The 27,248-nt window shown below is 35.0% G+C and overlaps 1 protein-coding gene across 1 annotated transcript; it reads right to left on the reverse strand.

Annotated features, from left to right (window-relative positions):
* Positions 1-117: 117 nt before the first annotated feature.
* pgbd5 (piggyBac transposable element derived 5) lies at positions 118-26,727 on the reverse strand. The gene is made up of 7 exons (XM_073833968.1): positions 26,019-26,727; positions 16,546-16,976; positions 12,522-12,656; positions 10,115-10,295; positions 7,818-8,015; positions 4,310-4,415; positions 118-4,231 (listed from the first exon to the last, which is right to left on the reverse strand). Exons 1-7 carry the CDS (start codon positions 26,326-26,328, stop codon positions 4,036-4,038), a joined length of 1,557 nt encoding a protein of 518 aa, XP_073690069.1. The 5' UTR covers positions 26,329-26,727; the 3' UTR covers positions 118-4,035.
* Between the last annotated feature and the right edge of the window lie 521 nt (positions 26,728-27,248).

A 27,248-nucleotide genomic window follows, 5' to 3' on the forward strand; every position in this document is an offset into this window, starting at 1 on the left:
TCCAAAAACTTCAGTGCAAATAAGCTTTGATTAAGTAATCAAATCAAACCTTTACTGGCCAAGCTAAATATATTTATTTTCTTTGTTAAATTTCCTTCATTTAGGCAAGTTTACATCCCCATTTCAGAATCTGCAAAATGTTAATTATTTTACCAAAATAAGAGGGATCATACAAGATGCATGTTTTTTTATACCAGAATAAGATATTTCACATAAAAGACGTTTACATGTAGTCCACAATTGAAAATAATAGTTGGATTTATAAAATTGACCCTGTTCAAAAGTTTACAAATGCTTGATTCTTAATACTATGTTGTTACCTGAATTTTTTTTTTGTTTAGTGAAAGTTGTTCATAAGTTGCTTGTTTGTCCTGAACAGTTAAACTGTCTGGTATTCTTAAGAAAAAAACATTCAGGTCCCACAAATTGTTTGGTTTTCCAGGTTCAAATGCTTACTGATGCTCCAGAAGGGAAAACGATGCATTAAGAGCTGGGGGGTGAAAACTTTTTAACAGAATGGAGGATGTGTATATTTTTCTTATTTTGCCTAAAATATCTTTTTTTTTATTATTTAGTACTTCCCTTCAGAGGCTACAGAAGATAGTTACATGTTTCCCAGAAGGCAAAATAAGTTAAAACGTTTTCACTTCCCGGATCTTAATGCATAGTTTTTCCTTCTGAAGCATCAGTGAGCATTTTAACCTTCTGTAATAGTTGCATACGAGTCCCTCAGTTGTCCTCAATATGAAAAGATGGATCTCAAAGTCTTACAGTCATAGTTGGAAAGTTGGAACAGCAGGCAGTTTAACTGTTCAGGACAAACAGGTGACTCCTTAACAACTATCACCAAAAAAATTCCGGTAAAAACACAGTATTAAGAATCAAGGGGATGTAAACTTTTGAACGGGGTCATTTTTAAAAATTCAACTATTATTTTTCTCTTGTGGACTATATGTAAACATCTTTTATGTGAAATATCTTGTTCAAGTCGGTATTAAATAAACAATAATGATCTCTCTTGTTTTGGTAAAATAACATTTTGCAGATTCTTAAAAGGGGATATAAACTTTTGACCAAAACAGTATATTTTACACAACAAGGTAAACTATACAGTGCAGTAGCAGTAAATTTTACTTAAAATGTGTTACAAATTGTTACAAAGAACTTAAGTAAATCCAAGTTATTTTTTCAGTCTGGACAATTTGTATTATTCTTACTCTTAGAAATAGTGCATTGAATGTTGTATGAATGTTGTAACCAATTACTAAAAAAAGTATGTATAAACAACATTTATTAGTGTGCAAATTGGTGTAAACTCACATAGAGGCAGGGAGGTGAAGCACAGGTCAGTTTGATAACTTGACATACAGTGAGGGTGAACATTACAGATAACACATAGATACTCTCACATACAGCTGAATCATTTCAACATTCACAGTGAGAAGACAAGTGAAGGAACACCAAGCATTATACAGCAAGACACGGCACATTCACAACATTCATACATGAAAATAGATACAACACTGGGTTCTCGTTAAATTGACCAGATATTGAGAAATTTGGTCCAGTAAATGAGACTATATAGTTGTCATAGCTGTTTTGTTATTAAAAGGACAGTTTATTTTACCTGCTAATGCCATCATGCCACACAAAGCTGGCCCTAAAGTATATTGTACAATGTTAGCGGCCAGTGCAAAAGCAGAAACTTTGCTTACCGGAAGGGTTTTTTATTCTAATGCACTGCACCAGCAAGAGCTTTAATTAAAAGTCTCGGTCACGCCGACCATTTTCTGGCTTACAGATTATGTTCTTGGCAGAGATGTTGATAGCACCCGGTCCGATCTCCTACATTATATTGCACTACAGTAGACGTTGTAGTTACAAAACCCTGAGGTCACCCTAGATAAGGTCAAACACATCTCTAATGCCATTACACTTCACTGTCTGCCTGATTAATGAAATAATTCACACTTAAGTGCAGATCAAACCCAAAAGATGCTTTGGAAAACACGGATATACAATCTCAAAATGAATTATTTCATATGTTGCATTTTATATTAGATAAGCACAGGTGGCAGTTATCGCCTGAAGTGTACTTGTTAGTATATTGACTATGTAGATAAGATTAGTAGTACAAAAATATTACAGTGAAGTGAAATCAAACGTTTGCAACATTCATGACAAAACTGAAGAAAAAAAACAATCATGTTTATGAGCACACCTATATAATACAACATTGCTTTTTTTCTTGATTTAAAAGAAATGCAGGTATAAAATATGGCGTATATATATTGTTGTGAATTACCGCAGCTGACATTACAAAGTAGACTTATACACATTTGTATCCACCTTATTCCTCAACGCGGAGATAAGAATATGGACGAGACTTCCGGTTCATTAGCCACTATCGGGAAATAACGCAAAGAACAATAACGTGCAAGAAAACAAACCAGTGTGTTCATAGTTAAAATATTACATTGAAATAATATGGTAAGACACACCAATTTGCAATACCAAGCGGCAAAACGAGCTTGTTTGCTGGATGTGGATGAGACCGGAAGCCAGACGCATACATTTTACAAATGGCCATGCCGCTCTTACGGGTAAAGTAAGGTGGATAGACTACATATGAAGCGTTAAAAGAATGTTTTAGATGATGTTTAGTGGTAAACATTCTTAGCATGCAGCATTTTACTCAGTACAAAGAAAAACAGCAGGTGATGGCACAGTAAATAAGAAATCAAAAGCTAAGGAAATAATAAGCATGTCTGGTAAATATTTGACAAACTCACTCACAATAGTACATCTGTCCCTTACAGTTGTTATCCAGTATGAATATAACACAGTGATACAGTGGGAGATGTCTGACTAAATATATTACCTGAGGGAAATCTATTAAAAAGAATCTGCTTCGGTTCTTTGAAGGGACAAATAATGCCATGGGCTGCGATTGTACTGTCATTACTACAGTTACAATAAAGCAACATGGAGAATTGACCTTTTGATAGATTCTAAAACAGTGAAAGACCACATAAATCCACCCAGTTACAGGTAGAGAGACATTCTAGTTAAAGTCTTATAGAATTTCATTCATTTTTTCAATTCATTCGCAAGTACATCAATGCCCCTAGAGAATTAATTTAAATTACACATAATAAAAATATATAAATGAATTATCAGAAGTAATATTTACATTGTTTTTGGTATACTACTGTATATTGGGCCCTATATTCATAATAATTTAATTGACAAAATGATATGGATATTAATGAAAGGCAGACAGAGTTAATATGTTACGTTAAATACAGATTTAATGGCAAATCTAATTTGGGATCATTATTTCAAATCTTTTGCAAATCCTGACCGCTACTTCCGAGTGCAAAAAAGATTGGGAAAGCATAGTAGTTTTGCCACATTTCACCGGTTTCGGTGTCTGTATGGCATTATACAACATCTGCGTCACTAATGTTGTTGCCTTTTAAAAAAAGAGTCATAAAGTCATAAATATTAAGTGATATAAAATAGAAAAAAGCCCACGTATTTGGGAGAACATCTACGATGTTCTGTGATCTAACGTGTGAATTGCATTACATTCTCGTTTTGCTGATAAAACACCTCAATCACAGAGTATATACAGTATATTTATCAGTGCTGAATGTTGGATATGCTGCTCACAAACAGAGAAGTCACAAAACATTGTACCTCAGGGTTCAAAACTACGTCAACACTATTACTGGAACTCTATTGATAAAAATCATTGCACATCTACAAAGGGCACGTTTTTGTGTATCTCATGCAGCAAGTGTTACAGTGACATATGTACATCAGTCCTGTGGTATCAAATGGCCAAATGGGGTCTTAAATATGAGTTTAGATGGGAAACATCTCTTTTTTTAACCAAACTTGGCACATTTTGTGTTATGTGTATAGGTTTGTTCGTTCAAAATGACCCTGAAGTGCAGAATGCGAGTGTGTTTGAGTATGTTAGTATGAGTGGGTTGTCATGGGTGGGTTTGAGACAGCATGCGGATCCTTTCACTGAGTGGGTGAGCAGTCGTCCATATCCAGGAGCTCCTTGACCAGCCTCTCGCCGAACTGCGCTCGGCTGTAGCGTTTGACGTGGTAGGCGTCTGACATCTTGTAAAGAATATAGGCATTGTTGATGGCGATGCTAATGGTCAGCCAAAACACCTGCTGCCAGGTCTTATTAGGCTTGTGGAAAATGAAGTACCTAGTTGGAAAAACATGAGTTGAGTGAACTACAAAATCCATTGTATTTTATAAAATAGACTTAATTGGTCAAACTTACTTGCTGTACTTGTCATCATATTTGCAGATGTAACTCAGGTGTGCAGCGAAGGCCTCTACAGCAAGGGGACATGGGATTTCTCCACTCTTCCGCTTAATGATCACCCCTAGGACAGTCCAGATAGAAATGTCAGTCGCAGTCAGCAGACAAGAGGATTTCACATCTGACAGTAAGGAAGGGCTGTTCAGTTTTTTTGCTGTATCCTAGCAACGACGATCTTCTGCTTTGTAAGCAGCATTAATTCATGCTTTGATCACAAACATAAATGTAGATTTAAGACAATCTCTAAGAAATCCATTTTTTTTTGTATTTCCACTTGATTTAAAACTTTGAACTTGCCACAAAATACTGGAAGTTGAATTCAAATTTTAATCGTAATAACATGAAGAATAAATTATGGAATTGACCCTTCGCAAAAACCTGCCCTCCACAGTTACTGTTGCTATGTCCGACAAACAATGCCGCTCTCATGCCACACATCATGTTTTCTTACACAGTGAAAAATACACCGCGGAGCAAAAAAACAAGGTCTCAGCTTTAAAATGTTGTCATTTTTTAAAAGAAATTCAAACAATAAATACCGTTTTGTGGCTCTTTAATGTGTCCTAAAAGATTACTGAATTGCCTCATTAGATCAATGACACGTGAACCGATCGTCTTTTCTTATTTATTTAAAGCATAAAATAAACATGAATGAACATCAGAACGTATTTTATTCCAACTGCGGAAAGTTGTCAATACACACCATTTTTCAAGATATAGTCTACTGAACTTAATCTACTCTCCTGTCTGATTTGTTTGTCAGACAAAATGGTGGATTCTGCGTTATGATTGGTCAAATCAAGCGGTTTGCGAAGGGTCAGTTGCTGTCTCTCTGTCTTGGTAGAAATTACATTTCTTTTACTTTCAAGTCATTTTATTTCTACTTTCTTACATTCACATTCAAATTACAATTCTGCATCCTGTGTGCAAAGTTCAAATTCTCAAATTGAGTTAGAATAGACAAATTTGGTGTTTGCAAACAGCGGTCTCTGGAAGCCGTGGAGTAAAAGAATGAAAAAAAGGTCAACTTGAGTTTATTCTCACAATTCTGAGATTATATCTCACAATTCTAAAAAGACAATACTTGGCTCAGAATCATGAGTTTGAGCCCACAGTTCTGTCTTTTGTCCTCTCTCAGAATTGATAAAGTCGAGTTTGAAATACAATATAAAAACTTCTAGGGCTAATATAATGTCCCCTATAAACTGCATATGTGAATATTATGTAGTCCTATTATTTAAATCAAATTTATGCTTTAAAAGCAGAGTAATCATAGCAGGTTTCATCTATTAGTCTGACCATTTAAATGTTGTCTTGTATTGACGACAGTATTCTATAAAACTTATTTGCATTCCGATTCTGACATCCAAAGACACAACAATACATTTTTTCTCTTATTCCATGGATTCGACCTGTTTTCCTCCACTTGTTACTACAGTAGTGTTTTTCTGCCACCACAATTCTTGCAGCTGCAAGTGACGTCTACTCCAAACCGGTCTACATAAAGACATTTTTAGTTCAATTTTGAATGGCACGCAACCTTGGTAGGTTGTAATCACTCATCATAAAACCTTTGTATTAGGGGTGTTGTGATTTTCAGCAGAAAAAGCATTTAGGTAAGCATTTTATTCTCTTCTGTTCAGTATAATTGTTCTTTTTGTATGCAATGGTGTGATTCATTGATCAAAAAAAAAAAAAAAAAAAAAAATCATGATATATTGTTATCATTATTATTTGGTCACGATAATCGTGTAATGAAAAATATGCCAGCCAGCCATACTTTGTATCATTATAAACATTTTTAATCTGAGTCACATGTAATTAAATTGGAATCAAAAACATGATGTCACTGAAACATAATCAGCAAGAAGTCCCAGTCATTAGATCTGTAGCATTATGAATCCTCTGATATTGCAGCATACAATTAACTGCCATCTGTTGCATTCAGTAGTAATCCACTGCTCATTAGAGCACAATGTACTGCCTTCCTCAGGAGTGCTTGTGGCATGTAAATTACAATGCTGACACTTTTTGGAAATTAAAATAGGGCTATTTTGGGTCCTAAAGACTGTGGGGAATAGAGCTGAAAATGTTTTTATAGACTGTGGACTTGCAAAGTGTCTAAAAGTTCAGGCTGAATACCAGTGGGATGATAGTTTTAGTTCAGAGCAGAGTTCTTGGCAGAGCTTTAGTTTTAGTTTAAGCATTCAAGCTTGCTTGTTTTGTAGCATTTATGTCTATAATAGTGTGTGATTCACTAACTGCTCTGCCGGATGTAATTCAGTGAATGATTCATTGGACTTGATTCAAACCAAACAACCTGTCTCTTATAGCATTCATTAGAGACCTATTATGCCCCTTTTTGCAATTTGCAATATGTAATGAGTCTCAGGTATCCCCAGAATGTGTCTGTGAAGTTTCAGCTCAAAATACCTCACAGATCATTTATTATATTTTAAAAATGCCTATTTTGAGTGGAAGCAGAAACACGCTGTTTTCATGCATGCCTCTTTAAATGCAAATGAGCTGCTGCTCCCCGCCCCCTTTTCAAGAATAGAGCTGCCTTTACAGCTCGTAGTTAAGATACTCTGCCAAAAAACTGTTTGGTTTTGATTATAATGTCTATCGCACACATCTGATACACATCTGAAGTGATCAGAAAGCGACTGACTCTGGGGAAAAGAGCTAAAATTGTTTTTATAGACTGTGGACTTGCAAAGTGTCTAAAAGTTCAGGCTGAATACCGCTGGGATGATAGTTTTAGTTTAGGTTGTGTATAGAAATCTTGGCAGAGCTTTAGCACTGAGTTTTCATTGAAACTGTAAAGCCCCATTAATCAAAAGCAACACCTGCTCTCAAAGATGAGCAGAAAAAGCTTTCACTATATAAACAGATTATTTCAGATTCCAGAAAATGAAATATAAGTCGTAATTAATCTCCCGTTTGCTTGACCTCATAAACCAGGAATAATGTTATTTGTTTACAAACTATAGCTAGATCTACCTTGTGACAATGTACTTCATGCATATAATTGCTTTTTGATTGGATTGTTATAAAAAGAAGAAAAAGAATAAGATGACTGAATTGATCAAATACATATGATTAAATTGACGCACCTCAATGCTATATATCGCTCTCTAAAGAAAAAGTCTAATATCAGCTCTGACATTTCTCATGTGTAGCTGCTGTCAGCATGGATCAAAGAAAAGTGAAGACCAACGCAATACGACAAGGCTTTGCCTTTTATAATCCTATGATGGGCACAATATCCACTTAATCCACAAACATCAGCGTAAAACCACTCCAAGCTTGCACTGTTATAGTGAAAATGTTCTCTGGGAGGTGTTTTGATGCATTTTGTGTGTCATTTGTATTTTGCATGTTTCCTTTTATTATAAACTGATGGAACTACATCATTCAAGTGAGAAGAAACATAATTTGACTGTTCTGTGAGTGTTTTTCATACCTTCTTTAGTGGGAGAGTAGGCGTTAGTGAGGAACCTGAAGTTGCCTTTGTTGTACCAGTTGATTATGGACATATTGCCTCTCATCTTAATCTGAGACTGGCCACGTTGCTGTGGAGCCTCTGTATTGATCAGCATAGACTGAGGAAGACCTGTACAATCGCTCTTCCTGGTGCTCAGCAAGCCGCAGCAGTAGATGCCTGCAGAAGAGAGAATGTATTATGAAACAAAATTAATAATCCATCTTTGGAGCTGGCTGAGAATTAATATTTAGCATGAGGGTTCAGTGTATGGCACAACAAGTGTTCACATTTGAAAGCTGATCGGATGAATAGAGTTCACATGAATGTTGCATGTGTGATCTACGAGGCTGTGAGCAGATGTCTTCTCCACAGCACTGCCAGATGCTGCAGCCTCTCTGAACATGGCCTAGAAATATGATATGAGATCTGAGATATGATTACTCATCCTCCCTGCATGGGAAAGGGAACAATGGTGTGACTAATCTTTCCTTTAAGATTTTCATCTTCATCCTATATACTTATGCAAGGAACAAAGTAGAGTAAAATGTCCTGACAACTTAAAGGGATAGTTCACCCAAAAATGAAAATTCTGTTACCCACCCTCATGTCATTCCAAAGCTGTAAGACATTTGTTCATCTTCGGAACACAAATAAGGATATTTTAAGATTTGTGTACTGTTGCCATCTATGCAGGGTCAGAAAGCTATTGGATTTCATCAGAAATTTCTATGTATGTGTTCCAGGATTGGAACGACATGAGGGCGAGTAATTAATGACAGAAGATTCAGTTTTGTGTGAACTATCCTTTTAAAATAGAAAATATAATTATGCTTAATAACACTAAATGACTATAAAAAGACATAATTGTTTAAGTAACAATTGTGTTACTTTGAAAAAACATGTAAAACCATCAACTTTCATTGCTCTGAATTCTCTGAATGAACCAGTTCACTGAACTGAACATAGATTATTCAGTCAACTGATTTTCTGTCCACTCTTGGTATGAATAATAGACAATTTGTCAGCAATTTGTTGTGCTGTTTAGTCCAAGCATTCAAGCTTGCTTGTTTTGTAGCATTTATGTCTATAATAGTGTGTGATTCACTAACTGCTCTGCTGGATTTAATTCAGTGAAGGATTCATTGGATTCAAACCAAATAACTTGTCTCTTATAGCATTCATTAGAGACCTATTATGCCCCTTTTTACAATTTGTAATATGTAATAAGTCTCAGATGTCCCCAGAATAAGTCTGTGAAGTTTCAGCTCAAAATACCTCACAGATAATTTATTATATTTTGAAAATGCCTATTTTGAGTGGAAGCAGAAACACGCTGTTTTCGTGCATGTCTCTTTAAATGCAAATGAGCTGCTGCTCCCCGCCCCCTTTTCAAGAATAGAGCTGCCTTTACAGCTCGTAGCTCAGATACTCGGCTAAAAAACATATGTTTGGTTTTGATTATAATGTCTATCGCACTGAAATCATGTGTTTTAAACCATATTTGTTTAAACTTCTGATACAGGGTTTTCTGAGCACACACATCTGAAGTGCACACACAGAAAGCGGCTGTCACACAGCATGTGAGTGTTAAACTAAGTTCTCTTTTATGTCTTATTGCACTTAAACTGTCAAATACAGTTTATAAAACTCATAATAGTAATTGTTTATAAAACAGACATGTTGAATGCAAGAATGCAAACTCAGGTAAATGGTAGTGTTTTACGGCACTATTTTGAAAAAAATCTACATTGCTTTGAAAACAGCTACGTTACTATCACACTACAAAAAAGTCACTATTTGTAGCTTATTACTCCAGAAATGCCACGGAACAGTACTGTATAAAACTGATATATAAATTCTACATGACATTCAATAATGACCTACTTCTCTTAAAATGTAAAATGTTTTGATTCAAATGTAGAGGGAAAAAGAGAAACTGGCCACCAGCCTAATCCACTCTAGCTGTGTTAACATCCACTCCTTGCGACCCAGCTGGAGGCTTTCAAATAATCTTTGAGTATGAAACACGCATTTGCTGTGAGAACTCAAGGTCAACTTCCTCTCACTCTCTCCATTTATTCCTTGCCACAGGATGCTGTCACCGTGTAATTAAAAACTGCAGGGGATGAGGAACATCAGATGGAGAGAAGATTAAAGAGAAGGGAAAAAAAGAAGCAAAGCAAAGCCAAGGCAGGATTCACTGAGAAAAATAGAGCAGATAAGGATGCAAGGAACTGACAGATGCAGCACTGTTGCACATGAGTTACAGCACCTACCCTGTTTCTCAAATTCCTGAAACAAGTTTAGACTTGTGATGCTTGGGCCAGTGAAGATGATTGCATTACGGCCAGCCAGATTCTGACAGAGCTGCTTGGCCACCAGACTGTGAAGCTGTGGTTTGTTTTTCAGCGTGTCCAAACCATCTGGACCTGGACCCTCCTTTAGATGGACATAGATCTGGTGAGGAAAAAAAAAAAAAAAAAAAAAAAAAAAAAGAGTATAAAGCTGCTTAAACAATAAATCAAAATTAATTCAGATATTTATTTACTTTCCATTAAGAAATTAATTATTTATGAATTATTTACATTTCACATTCTGGATATTATGGTGAAAGATTCATCAGTGCATTTTAATAATAATAATTATTATTATTATTTGTAACTACCTGGTTATTTAGACATTTATGGAAGCCTTTTCTGCCACTGAATAAAAAATGTAAAAAGGTTATTGTGACTTTTTATTTCTCAATTCTGACTTTTTTTCTAAGAATTGTGATACAAACTCGTATTTGTTCAGAACAGCGTTATATAAAATCACAATTGTGAGAAATAAAGTCACAATTGTGAGACAAAAACTCTTAATTCTGATTTTCTTGAAAATGTAGTATGTTGCAATTCTGACTTTTTTTCTTAGAATTGGGATATGTAAAGTCCAATTTTGAGAGTTTATATCTCACAATTCTGACTTAACTCTCAATTGTGTGTTTTAAAGTCCAAATTTTGAGATATAAACTCGCAGTTCTGAAGAAAAAAGTCAGAACTGTGAGTTTGTATCACGCAAATCTGAGATTAAAAATTTACAATTACCTTTTTAAACGTTTTATTCAATGGCGGAAACGGGCTACCATAGACATTGTTTTACCAATCAAACTAACTTTTAATCGGGCATTTTGATATTTGATCCCCACTTTTTTATAATCTAAATATTACAAAAATTTAATATTTTTCTTAAAGGAACCCTCCACTTTTTTTGGAAATAGGCTCATTCTCCAACTCCCCCCGAGTTAATGATTTGAGTTTTACCGTTTTGAAATCCATTCAGCCGTTCTCCTGTTCAAGCGATATCACTTTTAGCTTAGATAGACCAATAGCATCGCATTCAAAAATGACCAATGAGTTTCGATATTTGTCCTATTTAAAACTTGACTCTTCTGTAGTTATATCGTGTACTAAGACCGACGGAAAATGTAAAGATGCGATTTTCTAGGCCGATAAGATTAGGTCTTAATACACAATATAACTACAGAAGAGTCAAGTTTTAAATAGGAAAAATATCGAAACTCGTTGGTCATTTTTAAACGCGATGCTATTGGTCTAATAGGATTCAATTATCTATGCTAAGCTATGCTAAAAGTGATATCGCCAGAACAGGAAAATGGCTGGATGGATCTTAAAACGGTAAAACTCAACTTATTAACTCGGGGGAGTTGGAGAATGAGCCTATTTCCAAAAAAAGTGGAGTGTTCCTTTAAATATACTTCACTTTACTATACTTTAATAAATTCACTATGATTTAAATGTTTGAGGTAAGTTTGTTTCTTTAATTCAGCAAAGATACATTAAATTCATCAAAAGTGACAGTAAAGACAGTTATACTGTTACAAAGGATTTCTGTTCAAAATAAATGATTTTCTTTTGAACTTTTTTATTCATGAAAGTATGCTGAAAAAATTGATTGGTTTCCACAATTTTTTTTTCAAAATTGATAATAATAATAATAAGAAATGTTTCTTGAACACCAAACAGCATAATAGAAGGATTTCTGAATGATCATGTGGAGACTGGAGTAATGGCTGCTGAAAACTGTTTTAATTGTAATATTCAGTTTTGTCATCACAGAAATTCATTACATTTTAAAATATATTAAAATAGAAAAACAAAAAAAACTGTTATTTTAAATTGTAATATTACTTCACAATATTACTGTTTTACTGTATTTTGATCACATAAATTCAGCCTTGGTGAAAGAAATCATTTCAAAAACATAAAAAAAATCTAACAGAGCCTAAACTTTTAAAAAGTAGTGAAAAATCAAAAATACTGAAGTAAGGACAATAAATTGTGTTGTCTGTTTGGCACACTCCCTAGGCACAGCATTTATTTTCTCTTAATAGGCACAGACCAAGAGAAGAGTGCAATTATGTTAAGTGGTCTGGGCTTTCTTTTTCTTCGTTGACTCTATAAATGATATTTCATTGATTCCATCTGGTAATGTGCTTCTCGGTAGTCTAATATATTTGTGTTAACATCTATCAGAGAATTGTGTAAAACTGCTTTGTTAGTGGCAACAGAGTAGCAAAATATTTTCAATAAATTAATATATTCAGTGTCTTTCTCATTAGAAACAATGTGATGATACATTTTTGAAGGGGTTATCCCCCTGCAGGAGCATGTGTGCATTCACCTGACAGATGAAACCAGTGGAGCTGCACTGTCGCACCCACAGGCTGAACTTCCTCTTCTTCCTCTTGCGCAGCTCCCTCTCTGTACATGTGGTAATGAACACGGGGTCCTCATCAATCAAGGGCTCATGGAGGACCTGAGGGAAAGCAGTATGTCTCATTTTTAAATTCCACCATGATAACACTTCAAACGCTTCATTTGACATGGCAAAGTTGCTGTTCAGACTTTTTACGTTTCCTGCAGGAGGTGCACGCTGGAGTCTTGAAGAAGATCCTTAAGAAAAGATGTTAGCCTGTCAGAAATCAGGTATGATAGATCTGTTAAAACAAACCAGTCATGTTCCTTAGAGATATCATAATATATTTATTTAAGTGGTTTTTGATTCACCCTCTGTCAGAGCTGAAGCAGTTAAAGGATTTCTCCACTTCCAGAATAAAAGTTTTCTGATAATTTATTCACCCCCATTTCATCCATGTCTTTCTTTCTTCAGTCGCAAGAAAATACGTTTTTGGAGGAAAACATTCCAGGATTTTTCTCCATATAGTGGACTTTAGTGGTGCTCAACGGACTGAAGGTTAAAAATGCTGTTTTAATGCAGTTTCAAAAGCCACTAAACGAGACATAAAGGTCTTATTTAGCTAAATAATTAGTCATTTTCTTAAAGGGGTCATCGGATGCCCATTTTTCATAAATTGATATGATCATTTAGGGTCTTAATGAAAAGTCTATAACATACTTTGGTTAAAATTTCTCAATCCACAGGGTGGATTTTTATCATTATTGGGTGGTTGTGTACACACTCTGCCAACACACATTTATGTTCAAACAACAAATTAGTTTTGAATTCGATAACCACTTAAAAAAATTATGCTTGTCTTGTATAGCTCTGCGATGCATACTTTGAGCACTCTGGTTCAAGACATTTAGGGTATGTAAAACTCCCATCTCATTTTCTCCTCCAACTTCAAAATTGTCCTAAATCACTGTTTTACTTTTTTTTGTAAAGGGTGTTTGACCTTCGTTGCGCGCTCATTTTGTAAACACTTGGTCGGTAGTTCTGCAGTGATGTAGGATTTTTAAGTTGGAGGAGAAAATGGGATGGGAGTTTTTCGACATACCCTAACTGTATTAAAACGGAGTGCACAGAGTTCATGCAGAGTATTTTAGATTAAAAAGTATATAAATTGTATTTTTTTTTTTAGAAAATAACCAATCGTTTCACTAGATAAGACCCTTATTCCTTGGCTGGGATTGTGTATAGCTCTTTAAAGCTGTACTGAAACTGCATTTTTAACTTTCAACCCGTTGGCCATCATTGCAGTCCACTATATGGAGAAAAATCCTGTAATGTTCTCTTCAAAAAACTTAATTTCTTTGCGACTGAAGGAAGAAAGACATGAGCATCTTGGATCACATGAGGGTGAGTACATATTCAGGAAATTTTTATTTTGGAAGTGGAGTAATCCTTTAAACAGGGCATGTGTGGCTGTGTTGAATGCCCGATTGTTTGCCAATATGGGATAAGAACCAAACCCACACTGTGTCAGTCAAAGTGGGATGGCTGGCACACATTGTCAAGGTGATATCATCATGGCACTGGGAAAGCTGAGAGACGCAGATGGTGTTTAGTTTACTCATGGTAGGCGAGTAATTGAGGGGTGTCTCTGAGATGGGTCACACAAGGCCTCATGAAATGCAAATCTCTGATTTAGGAGCTAAAGCTGATTTATTCAAATCTACATAAAACACGGGTTAATGACAACCGTAAAAGCATGGTTCACTAAAAGGGTTTACTAACCCTCATGAAAGCTGTATGACTGACTTCTGCAGAAAACAAGAAGGTATTTTGAAGAGTGAACTGCTTTTGTCTAAATAATGAAAGTCAATGGGTTCCAGAACAACATAAGGCCTCACTGACTTTCATTTGATTAAAAAAAAAAAAGTTGTGTTCCACAGAAGAAAGTAAATCATACAGGTTTAAAACAACTTAATTTTTTTTTTTGAGTAAACTATTACTTTAATATGAATAACAACCTTCTCCATGGCAGATTAATAATTTAACTTGAAGTACAAGAAGAACCTAAAAATGTCTCGAAAGGGCACTTCAGTAGGTACAGTAATTAATAGGGTTTTCAAAGGGCAGGAGTTTAAATGACCTTAATTAGCACCAAATCATCAGCTCAAAAGGAGAATTACAACTTTTCTCAAAAGAAAATGTCAGTGTCATTTAATTTGCCTAGATAACTGTTAATGTCACACTTTCCATCATATTAAATTACACAATCAATCACTCAATGTTTTTATGTATATTGTCTAGTGTATTCCCACTTTCTAGCCTCTAGTCAAGCTGGCCACTATAAACCAAGGGGGAAATATACTAAAAGCTAGTTACTACAAGAAATCCCTGCTGGCTGTTTAAAAGACGAATGTGCTGAGATGCATTATACCCTGTGAATTATTCATACTGTTTGAGAAACAATGTCTTGAATCAGGAAGTGCAAATCATTTATTCTAATTGTATAACCGAATGTAATAAATGTGTTTCAATTTTGCTGAATAATGGACTGCTCAAATTCTAGCCCATATTTCAAGATTACTTCTCACAACTCAGTTCCAATTTTATGTCCCCTATCAGAAGGCAGAAGCCCAGATCATTGGATCCAAAAAACTAATTTTCCAAATGAAGATAGGAAAAAAAAAAAACAGCAAATGTAGGTGGACGCTGAAATGGCTTACTTGGCAGTCAGCTATGCTCATTTAGAAGTCTTCTTGTCATTTTACAGTAAACTCCCTGATGTTAGCCTGACATTTGAATGCCTGACACAATGAGCACATAATTATTGTAATTTTATCTAACAGAAGACTATATTTAAAGTGAGATTTGGGGACATTAGCTTAACAGAATTGGTCTATAATCTTATAGCATTTTGAAACCAATATGTGACTAAATTATCATGTTTATTTACAGCGATGTAGACTGATTTAAAGACTTAGTTCACTCCAGAATTAAAATTTCATGATACTTTAATCACCCCCAGGTCATCCAAGATGTTCATGTCTTTCTTTCTTTATCAGAAACTGAGAAAAAATATTTGGCCAGATTTAGAATCTGAGGTTGCAAAAAAATCTAAATATTGAGAAAATCGCCTTTAAAGTTGTCCAAATGAAGTTCTTTGCAATGCATATCACTAATCAAAAATTAAGTTTTGATACATTTACGGTATGAAATTTACAAAATATCTTCATGGACCATGATCTTAATAACCTAATGATTTTTGGCATAAAGAAAAAAAGAGAAGTTTGACCCATACAATGTATTTTTAACTATTGCTACAAATATACCCGTGCTACTTATGACTGGTTTTGTGGTCCAGGGTCACAATTCATTTAATTCATGTCTCTTTTTCAAATATGAATGTAATAATATATATTAATTAGATATTATTAATAATTTAATTAAAATTGTTTAATGAAATCATAAGCTCCAGACACACAATAAAACTAATCTGGATACACAAAGAACTGAAACCTGAGAGGCTTACAAAGGAGTACAAAGAATAAAGGTCAAAATGTTGACTTCTGAGCTTATGAATAACTCAAAATGTCTTTGAGGGCCTGAGGCATTCATGCCTTTGTAATATTTCAGAACAGATAACTTGTTCGCTTTCAGTCTACGTATGTTACAAATTAGGATTCAAAGTGCAACACACCTTGAATTGCATTCAAAACCTTATTGCATTCAGCAGCTCTGAAAAGTTGCACATGTAAAAAACCCTTCAAACCTCTCAATGGTACCATAAAGCTCACAGCCTGGGGGACATGTGATGCGACTCCAGGCTCTCTCAATTACAGCAGAACGTGCTCTGATTTCATTTCCAAACCCACTTTCTACTGGCACAGAAATTGAATGTCTGCTAAGTCCTAGTTTCTAAAAAGTTATTGTGAAGATTTGTTTTGTGCAGTTTCTCTCTGAACTAATGAGTGATTCTACATTGAACTGAAGTATGATTTATTTCTGTCTTTACCTGTGTCTGTGAAGGTCTGAAGGAAGAGGCAAAGCTTTGCTGGAGAGAGTCCAGGAAGGGTTGGATCTTATAGAGGCCCTGACTGCCACCTTGGCTGGAGCGGAAGGCTACGACGTGGAAGTACTTGAGGATCTTCTCAAACCGCGCCTGGCTCATCTTGAGCGCGATGCTGCGGTTACTGAAGAATCCGCTGCTCCAGATGCTCAGCACTGACTCGCAACGGTTCACGCTAGTTGACGTAACGTAGCCCAGAAAGGCCTTCATCTCAGCCAGCGTCACATTCGTCCATCCTTCATCGCTGCCAAAGCGCTCCTGGTACTTCTTGGCATACATGTTGGTCTGGGTCACCATGTTCTGAATGACATTGTCAGGGACAAACAGCTGGAAGAAGTCCATGGCCGTGGCGGTGGCCGGCATTTTCTGTGTCAGACCTGCAAAATAAAAGGTAAGTTTAACAGAATAGTTCTTTATTCTTTCGTTTGTGATCTAGCAAGGGATGCTTTTACCAGGCTGTTGCTCTGTATGTGTCATTTCATGACTGATGATTGCAGAGAATAATGCAAGAGCTGTTGCATCATTTTAGAATTCACAAAGCAATTATGAACAAAAAAGAGGCTGAAAATCTCTAAACTAAATCCATTGGAATTGCATGTTATTTTGATTATAAATGTTTAAATATGTAAAACATTGAGCATTTATGCAAGAGCTTTGAATCTTTCAATAAAAACATTTTAGGTCTGTATTTCATCTAAATAATGATGCTACACTTTAGTGCTCAAAATTTGGGAAGTTTATAGAAGCTTGTTTCATGATTAAAAAATAAAAAACACTGCAAAAAAATTAGAAATAAATTCTTACTTAGATTTTTTGTCTTGTTTCCATCCAAAATATCTAAAAATTCTTAAATGAAGGACGAGTAAAAATTATTGTCTTGTTTTCAGAAGAAACAAGTCAAAATTAAGGAAGTTTTTGCTTAGAACAAGCAAAATAATCTGCCAATGGGGTAAGCAAAAAAAAAATCTTATTTCAAACAGAAAACAAGATTATTTTTTCTACCCCATTGGAAGATTATTTTGCTTGTTTCAAGCAAAAATGCACTTAATTTTGACTTTTTTTTCTGAAAACAAGACAATAATTTTTACTCGTCTAGAAAATCCTTCATTTAAGAATTTTTAGATATTTTGGATGGAAACAAGACAAAAAAATCTAAGTAAGAAAAGCATTTTTTTGCAGTGAAGGTACTTTTTATCTCACAATTCAGACTTTTTCTGAGATCAGAGTTCTGGGATCTCACAATTTTGTCTTTTTTCTTACAACTTTGAGGGGAAAAAAAGTCAGAATTTTGAGATATAGTAAGGTCAGAATTGAGAGATATAAACTCATAATTCTGAGAAGAAAAGTCTGAATTTGTAAGATAAAAGTAAATTTTTTTTTTTTTTTTTTTTATGAAGGAAACAAAAACAAAGTCGGAATTGTGAGATATAACCTCAGAATTGCAAGATAGCAAGATTCTGAGTTTACATCTTGCAGTTCTGACTTTTTTCTCAGTTTATATATTTTATGAGAAAAAATAGCAATTACTTTTTTAAATTCTTATCCTATAGCAGGAATCAATAAATAAACTGTTAATATCCTTTTAACTTCATAGACTGGGCGTTTGATGCACAGTTGAACATCTAATGAGTTTTATCAAACCCCTTATCACCATTTACCTAATAGAGAGCATTCAGTAACAACTGATGAGCATATGGTACACACTGAGCTTATCAGATAATGACAAAAAGTTGTAGAAAATGGCCTACAAAAAGCTTAATTTGTTCCCTTATTATCTTCTACTCCACTTCCGCTAATGGACATTTTGTCAATCCAAGCAGCTCACACAGAAATGGAGCAAACAGCTAAGTAGGAAGTGTCTTAGCAAGTAAGTGTCTCAATCTAACTTAAGCTGTTTATAGCAGATGGGTTCCATGGTACATTAACTTATACTGTGAAATAAGTACCATTTACAGCGTCGCTCGGTGTAAATATTGGAAAGCGTATTGATCCTAAATTATCTAAACTCATACTTGCATCGCATGCTGGGTTATCTAATATGTTGCAAACACCCATAAACAACAGACGAAAATAAAAATGTGCTGCCCTATATGTGGTTATTTTTGTCTAGCAACGGAAACCCCAAAGCACAGCACTGGCCAGCAACATGCAGTAACAACTTCCCACACATTTAGTCAGTGTCACAGTGGCCTAATGACCCCAAAGCAAGAGAGTGTGTAATTGATTTGAGTGCAATATACAACAGTGAGGAAAAAAAAACTGTGCAGGATTTTGATTTACAAAGAGTAAAATAGAACAAAAACACATTTTTTTATTAACAAATGGTTCTGTCATGTTTTCCTAGGCCTCATGTGTTCATTCAGTCATATACTGTATGACACATTCTAATCCAAACACAACAGCTGCGATTTAACCAGTAGCTCATCTCCCTTTATGGCTCTGAAAAAGCGTATAAAGCAACCGCAAACATTCCCCCAGGATCAAGTCTATTGTACAGTGTGTTATGTTCATTCATCTGTGCTTTTTTGTATAGGCCTAAACTACTTACCAAACACAAAAGAAGATCACTTAAAAAGAGAGAGAGAGAGAGAAAACACATCTCAAGAAAAATTTCACAAAGTTGCTGATTATATAAACATTTTGCGCAGTATGCTAAAAATAGGTTGTTGAAACACGTGTTCATTGTAGTAACTAGTATACACTACCAGTCAAAAGTTTTTGAACAGTAAGATTTTTAATGTCTCTTCTGCTCACCAAGCCTGCATTTATTTGATCCAAAGTACAGGAAAATCAGTACAATTTTGAAGCATTTTTACTATTTAAAATAACTGTTTTCTATTTGAATATATTTAAAAAAATATTCCTGTGCATAAAGCTAAATTTTCAGGATTATTACTCCAGTCTTCAGTGTCACATGATCCTTCATAAATCATTCTAATATGCTGATTTGCTGTTCAAGAAACATTTATTATTATCATTATTTTCAGTATTTAAAACAGATGATTTCATTTTTTTAGGATTCTTTGATGAACAGAAAGGTCCTAAACTACACTATTCATAAGCATGGAGTGTGTATATAATTTTTTCTTTTTTTTTTTTGGAAAAGACATTCTAGAAATAAATACTTTTATTTAGCAAGAATGCTTTAAATTGATCAAAAGTGATGATGAAGACATTTATAATGTTATAAATTATTAATATTTCAGATAAATGCTCTTCTTCTGAACTTTCTATTCATCAAAGAAACCTGAAATTTTCTTCATAATTCTACTCGGCTGTTTTCAACATAATAATAATAATAATAAATGTTTTTTGGAGTAATGATGCTAAAATTCAGCTTTGAAATCACAGGAATAAATTACATTTTAAAATATATTCAAATAGAAAACAGTTATTTTAAATAGTAAAAATATTTCACAATTTTACTGTACTCAAATAAATGCAGGCTTGGTGAGCAGAATAGACTTCTTAATAGAAAAACATGAAAAATTATACTGTTCAAAAACTTTTGACTGGTAGGGTAATTTCAAATGAATAAGGTAAACTCTATTTTATCTTTAGTATTGTAGCTTGTCATCATTAATTATGTTTTTGCCTTTTTCACTTTTTACATTATTAAATGATCCTGCTATGTGACAAAACAATTTTTACATTTTTTAATTATTGCATGAATAATAATGATAAAGGATTTGAAAAATGCTAGTTTTGAAACGGGTAGAATTATTATTTTCATGCTGGTCTGAATTTCCTATAGTTTAACTAACAAAAAGTAGCAATCTAAAAAAAGGTTGAAAATCAAAAAATAAATAAATAAAAAAATAAAAATCCATTGGAATTGCATAATATGCATTTTGATTATACATGTTAAAATATGTTAACATTGAGCAGCTGATTTAAAGAAGAGCTGTATTTCTTCTAAATAATAATGCTACACTTCAGTGCTCTTAATTATGGAAGTTTATGGAGACTTGTTTTGAAATAAAAAAACAGGAGTTTTGACTTTTTGTCTCTCAATTTCAGACTTTTTTCTAGCAGTTTTGAGAAAAAAATTCTGACTTTTGAGATGTATAGCAAGGTCAGAATTGTGAGATATAAACTCTCAAAGTTTATAATCCACAATTCTGAGAAGAAAAGTCTGAATTGTGAGAGAAAAAGTATTTATATTTTATGTATTATTATTTCATGGAGGAAGCAAAACCAAAGTAAGAATTATATAACATCAACAGACAGTTCTCTGTTTGTATCTGACATCAAATCTGTTATGGTATTAAAACAAAATGTTATGCAATGCAGTTTGACTCTAGCTTAATCCAGATAATGGCCATATCACTTCTAAAATGCATCAATTGAACATACCAGTGCACTATGTACTGTAGTACTTTGCATTTAAAGAAAACTGTGCTTAAACAAAAGCATAAAATAAATATAAAAAATATTGCCTGTTCTCTTTTAAGATCAATGCTTAAAGTGCTGAAGTGGTAATTTATTTAATAGCTTTGGTTTTCTTTCCACACCCAGAAGTTCTGTAGAATATCCAAATGTATTTATTTATCTCTGTCTCTACAGTCAGTCTTCCAGGACATCTGCTGGTGTGCCACATAGTTTCCTAGATGAATTATTCAGAAGAACCAGCAGCCCCTGTACCTTCTCTACACCTCCTTTAAATAAGCAAGCTGATAAAAATCGATCTTATTATTTCAGATCTCACAGCAGGTGCAGAATTACACCATATGGCCCTCAAACAATCCAAGCTTTGTGTCTCAGTTTAACAATCATGTCACACATTTCTTGGGTAGGCCTATGAAAAAGATCTGTTGTAGGCAAAATGAAGGATAGCTTACAGCTCTTTATTCTAGATTTTTCAAATTACTTCAGATATGTTAGATAATACGTTTTAACACAAGATCTAAATGATGTAAGTGACAGCACAAAGGGTGTTATGTTGACCTAAACAATATAGACCTTATATAAGAATCACAGTCAGGCTACAGTGTTGTGCCAGACATTTACCATATACAAACAGTACTGACAGCTCGTTCTGATGAAACATTGTTTGTCACATCTTATTAAATGACCCATGACATGAAAAGCAAAATATCTGTGGTGTGACTTTGTGTATCTTTCATGGATCATTTTGCAGCTTGTGCCAAAGCAAAGGCAGAAACCAGATGGCCCATTTTCCCCCCATGGTGATAGACAGAACTTTCTGAGCAACCACGACAAAGGGACGTGTCATTTATCAACAGTACGGCATCTACTTATTTTGGAAAATGTTCAAACCAAAACAAAAAAAATTGCATTAAGATTAGGATAGTTTTTTTCTAAAACATTCTCAAGACATTCTAATGTATTTCTCAGTACATTTTGGTCATTATTTTGGCGCATTATTCTTCCATTTTCCATATCTGTGCAGTGAAAGCTCTTTGTATGACTTTTAAAATCACACATACATGCGTCAGTTAAAACATGCTCTTGGGTCACTTTGACTTGAGTGAAATGAAGCATGATATTAGTATCAGTATATTGATCCACATGTCAAGCAGCCAGGGTCTGTACAGTAAGTGATGCCGAGGAGTCTCTACACTCCTGTTTATGACAATATTTAGGCTGCCATTAAATGGCAATTAGAGCAGATAAAACTCTCGATCATCAAAGATAGAACACCTTATAGAATAACAGATAAAACTCAATCCTGGAAGCTAGAAAGATGAAAAACACATTTTGTTATTCAGGCACAAATGATTCCTTGAACATTATGTAAACCACAGCATTTGCAAGTCTGGCTGGCATTAGCACATGATCATCTCGCTCAATGATTCAGGGAGAAATACAGACCTTCAATATTGTGTGGCTGAAATCGAAAAAGAGCCCTTCTCTTTCTCTCTCCAGTTCATTCATTACAGGAATGCATATTCAGATTTAACTTTATGCAATAATATGCATACATATATACAGTCAAGCCCGAAATTATTCATACCCCTGGCAAATTCTGATTTGCAGTTACTTTTATTCAACCAGCAAACCAAGTTTTTTTTTTGACCGGAAACATAACATAACATAATAAGACACTGTACATCACTGTGGAAAAAAATATTTCTCAGCTTTTATTTACATTTGAACAAAAAGTGGCAAGTCCAAAATTATTCATACCCTTTGCAAACTGTCACAGTCTATGGGAAAATCCTAAGTTCTATACCATTCCAGATAGTCCAAGCTGTTCTAAAGCATCTTGATTACCCTGATTCACTGGGAACTGCTGTTTTAATCAACTCAACAGGTGAAAAACAGAAGCTCTCTGCTGTTGGTTTGTGGACAGTCATGGCTAAGACAAAGGAGCTCACTGAGGACCTGCGGCTGCACATTGTGGCTCGCTTGGCCTTTACAAATGGACTGGACAAAGAAGAATACTTCTGGTCTTCTGTTTTATGGTCAGATGAAACAAAAATTTAATTGTTTGGCCACAATGACGTAGCCTTTATTTGGCGTAAAAAAGGAGAAGCCTTCAACCCTAAGAACACCATCCTCACTGTCAAACATGGTGGTGGGAACCTAATGTTTTGGGGATGTTTTTCAGCCGGTGGACCAGGGAACCTAATGACAGTAAACAGCACCATGAACGACCTTGGGCACCAGTGGACATTTCAGCACTACAATGACCCAGAACACACAGCAAAAGTGGTGAAGAAATAGCAGACAAAATATTAACATTTTGCAGTGGCCCAGCCACTTAAATCCAATTGAGAATCTGTGGAGGGAGCTAAAGATCAGGGTGATGGCAAGGAGACCCTCAAACCTGAAAGAGTTGGAGCTCATCACTAAAGATGAATGGGCAAAAATACCAGTGGAGACATGCAGAAAGCTGGTCAGCAATTATATGAAGCGTTTGATTGCTGTAATAGCCAATAAAGGCTTTTCTATTGATTATTGAGAAGGGTATGAATAATTTTGGACATGCCACTTTTTGTTCAAATGTAAATAAAAGATGAGTAATATTTTTTTCCACAATGATGCCTCTTGTACATCGTCTTATTATCTTTTGGGAGAAGCCTGTGTCATTTCTGGTCAAAAAAAAAACTTGCTGGTTGAATAAAAGTAACTTTAAGTCAGAATTTGCTAGGGGTATGAATAATTTTGGGCTTGACTGTATATAAAATCTTGCAAATCTTAGGTGTCTACTAAGATCGTTTTATTATCTATTGAAACCCACAACAATACTTAAAGTATCAGATTAATATATGTAAAATCATCATTTATTGGGTACTTTCAATTGGGAGGTGGCTGTCCCGAAACCTAACCCCTAAATTTCAACTCATGGAAATGATATTGAAATACTTTTTTCAGTATTTTTTTCCCGTTGTTGTTTTTGAGAGTATCTTTCTGATTCTTTTACAAAGTGAAGTTTAAAAATGGATTTATTTAATATTCTCTTTGTAAATTATGAAACTTTATGTAAAACAAAAATGTGTCCTACACGGTCGTCACTAGTAGATGGGCCCCATCATTTTAAGGTAAATGTGTTCAAAATCAGAAAAAAATCTGTGTGTAACTTTTAAGGAAAGTATCTAAAATAAAGTGTACTGAATTATCAGGTAAGATGTTATGATAGTTTTTGGTTCAATGTATATTCAAACTAATGAATCCTTCAGTATCAGTATGATCAACTTTTTGCCTTTTACAAAGAAAAATTGGATTCAAAATATAACAAATCTCATTAATTACACTTAAAATATTGTTAAACATGTAATTGTTATTGATTTACCTCTGAAAATTAAAAAAAGAGAAATATTTACAAGGTAAATCTTAATAGGTCAATATAACCCTTCTAATTGAATTATATATTACTGTGTTTCGGTAGTGAAAAATTCAGGGAGAGGACAAATATTACAAAACATTCTGAAAATACAATATGATAATTCACTGCACACTTACTAGAAATGTGTACCTTGGACATTATACAATTTGCATACATACACATTGTTTGGAAGAAATTTTTTTAAGATGTTTCCAACCCTGACTTTGGACCATTTCTGTAGAATGGCCTACTTTTGTATTGTTTTATTTAGTTTTGGACATTGTGCAAGTGGACTATTCCAGTCAAACCAGTCGTGAATCATTTAATTTCATATTATTTCATTTTCTAATAAGAGAATCTAGTAAAACCATTCACTTAATACTTCACTTAATGTGACATAGGGAATTCTACTACTAATCAACACTGGCATCACAATATCTTAGCATTTAGTGGGTTTGATCACCTTTCTATGTAATGCCTTTAAAGAAATCGTTTAACCCAAAAAGTCACAAGAAATTAATTAGTGGACAGGATTAATTATTGTTTTGTTTTTATCAGCTGATTGTACTCTTATTCTGATGGTACCCATTCACTGCACAGATCTGGGTAAGAAAGTAATGTTTACTTTTTTCCAAATCTGTTCTGACACATAAACAGCATCAATAACTGTTAATTAAATAAATAACCAATTAAGCAACATTCCCTCTCTGTTTTAAATTGTATTGCATTTTAAATAATTTTTTTTATTTTTTTTATCTGTGTTGTTTTTAGAAGATTTGCATGGCTGGACAGGCAGTTGAACTACAAGCATTTGATTGGCAAATATTTTTATACTGATAAGCCATGCAAAATTCATCAGGTAAACCGTTTATAAAAATGACTAAATTAGTGTTTATCTATGGCGTAAAGGCCTAGACACTAGTCATGAGCTTGGATAAAATGTGGTCACACTTTGCATGGAAGTCATTTTTCAAATCTCTTAAAATGAGATTAATCCACCTACACTGACAGTGTACTGAATACTAATTCAGACCTGTGACTGCATGACATGAATGTTAAGGATTTTATCCTAACAACGAGTAAACTATTGGATTTGACTTGTGCATGGTTTTATTTTACTACTCTCTAGTCTTAATTGCCACTTGCTGGATGTGTGTTCGTACAGCACAACACTTGATAACAAAGCATTCTTAGCACCATCTAACCATTTTAAAGTGTGAATTTCTCAGAAATAAGAGCCTCCTCTCATCCGCCTATGCAAATGACCCTCCTGCCCTGCTACAGAGCTAATCATACTCATAATCACAGCTGCTCCGAGCCTGGCAGTGATTAGACACTGGAAGCATCCTCAACTGGACTGAAAACCCAAAATTTGGCCTGCTATCTCACTTCCCATTTTCTCTTCCCTCAGCTATCTGTAGGATTTCAAAGAGCCAGTAAATAATCACCCCTGATCCATATTTGAAGGAATTGTGTCATCTGTTGAAGCCATCTGATGAGAGAGATCAAAGTAAACCAATGTAGTCATCAAAGAGTCCCATCTGTGAGCTTAATTACTCTCGAGCATGCAGGCCTCTCACGGATGGATGATGAAGCTGCATTGCATTTACATGAGCATCGCTCTTACCATGCGTGTCCTGATAGTGGGGCACGCTGAGGTCCTGTAGCGAGTCGCTCCATCCCTCCTCCTGCGCCTGGCCGTTGGAGACAGACCCGGGGGGACCGCAGCTCTGATTCCTAGTTTCACCTGCTCTGGCATCGTCCGGATTTGTCTCCGGGTAGTTATCCGAATTGGAGTCTCCCGTCGTACTGTAAAAGGGGTTTTCGCTGCTGTCGTCTCCCGACTCACCGAATACATCATCGGAAATCTGCAGGCTCTCGTAGCGAGAACGCGCTTCCTCGAGAAGCGACAGTCCCCTCCTTGCACACTCCGCCATCGTTTGTCAGTCCCGACGTAGAGCTGCTACACCCGGCTAGATTCGGCATGCAAATGACCTCCTTAAAAGCGTCAAATCCGGCATACAGTCCGCTCCACCAAGCCCCTCTGCGTTCGTGCGAGCGTGTTGCGGTCCTCTGCGCCAGAAGCGGCGAGCGCAGGTCTCAGTAGCGGCGGGGAAACAAAGGTGAACGCCGCGGGAGCTGTCCGTCCTGTCAGGTGCTGAAATACCCCCAATCCTGCGAGCTGAACCCCACTACTGACCGCTCCACAAGCGATCTGTGCATCCGGGTTGGGCGGGCTCCCCTCTCTGTGGAGAATGACTGAATGAATCTCCGGCTTCCTTGGAAATCACCTGACTCGATCTCCCTGCACTGTCCAATAGGATTAACCTCTGAATGAATCATGGATGTTGGAGACACGAATTATATTTGCTCTGCCACTGTGTAAAAATGCCTTGTAGGCGTATTAAATAATACATTAGGCGTATTAAAATTGTTTTTTAAATTATATACAATAGCGTCAATCCAGACCTTTTGAAAATGTAAAGCAATTTATTTCATACAATTGTAATTCATACAATGTTTTTTTTGTGTAATTTAATAAAACAAAGCAAATGTAAAATTTAAATATTGATTGTTGAAAAAAGAAAATAAAAAATTCAATTGTTACTTAACTGCCAACAGCGTTTTTTGTTAAAACACTGGTTAAATAATATGAATTCAAATATTCACTATTCTAATATTATTCGCAGTATAATTACGTGTGTTCACTTAGCTAGGAAGAATGTGTCGTTAAATTAGTTATCATCCCTATTAATGCAGTGTAGTCGTGTTGCAGTACCACTGGAAGCACATTGTGGCGCTATTCAGAGATATACTCTCTTTTGGCACTGTAGGGTTTTGTATTTTCCACCCGCTT

This window comes from Garra rufa, chromosome 2, assembly GCF_049309525.1.
Source record: "Garra rufa chromosome 2, GarRuf1.0, whole genome shotgun sequence".
NCBI classification, from domain to species: domain Eukaryota; kingdom Metazoa; phylum Chordata; class Actinopteri; order Cypriniformes; family Cyprinidae; genus Garra; species Garra rufa.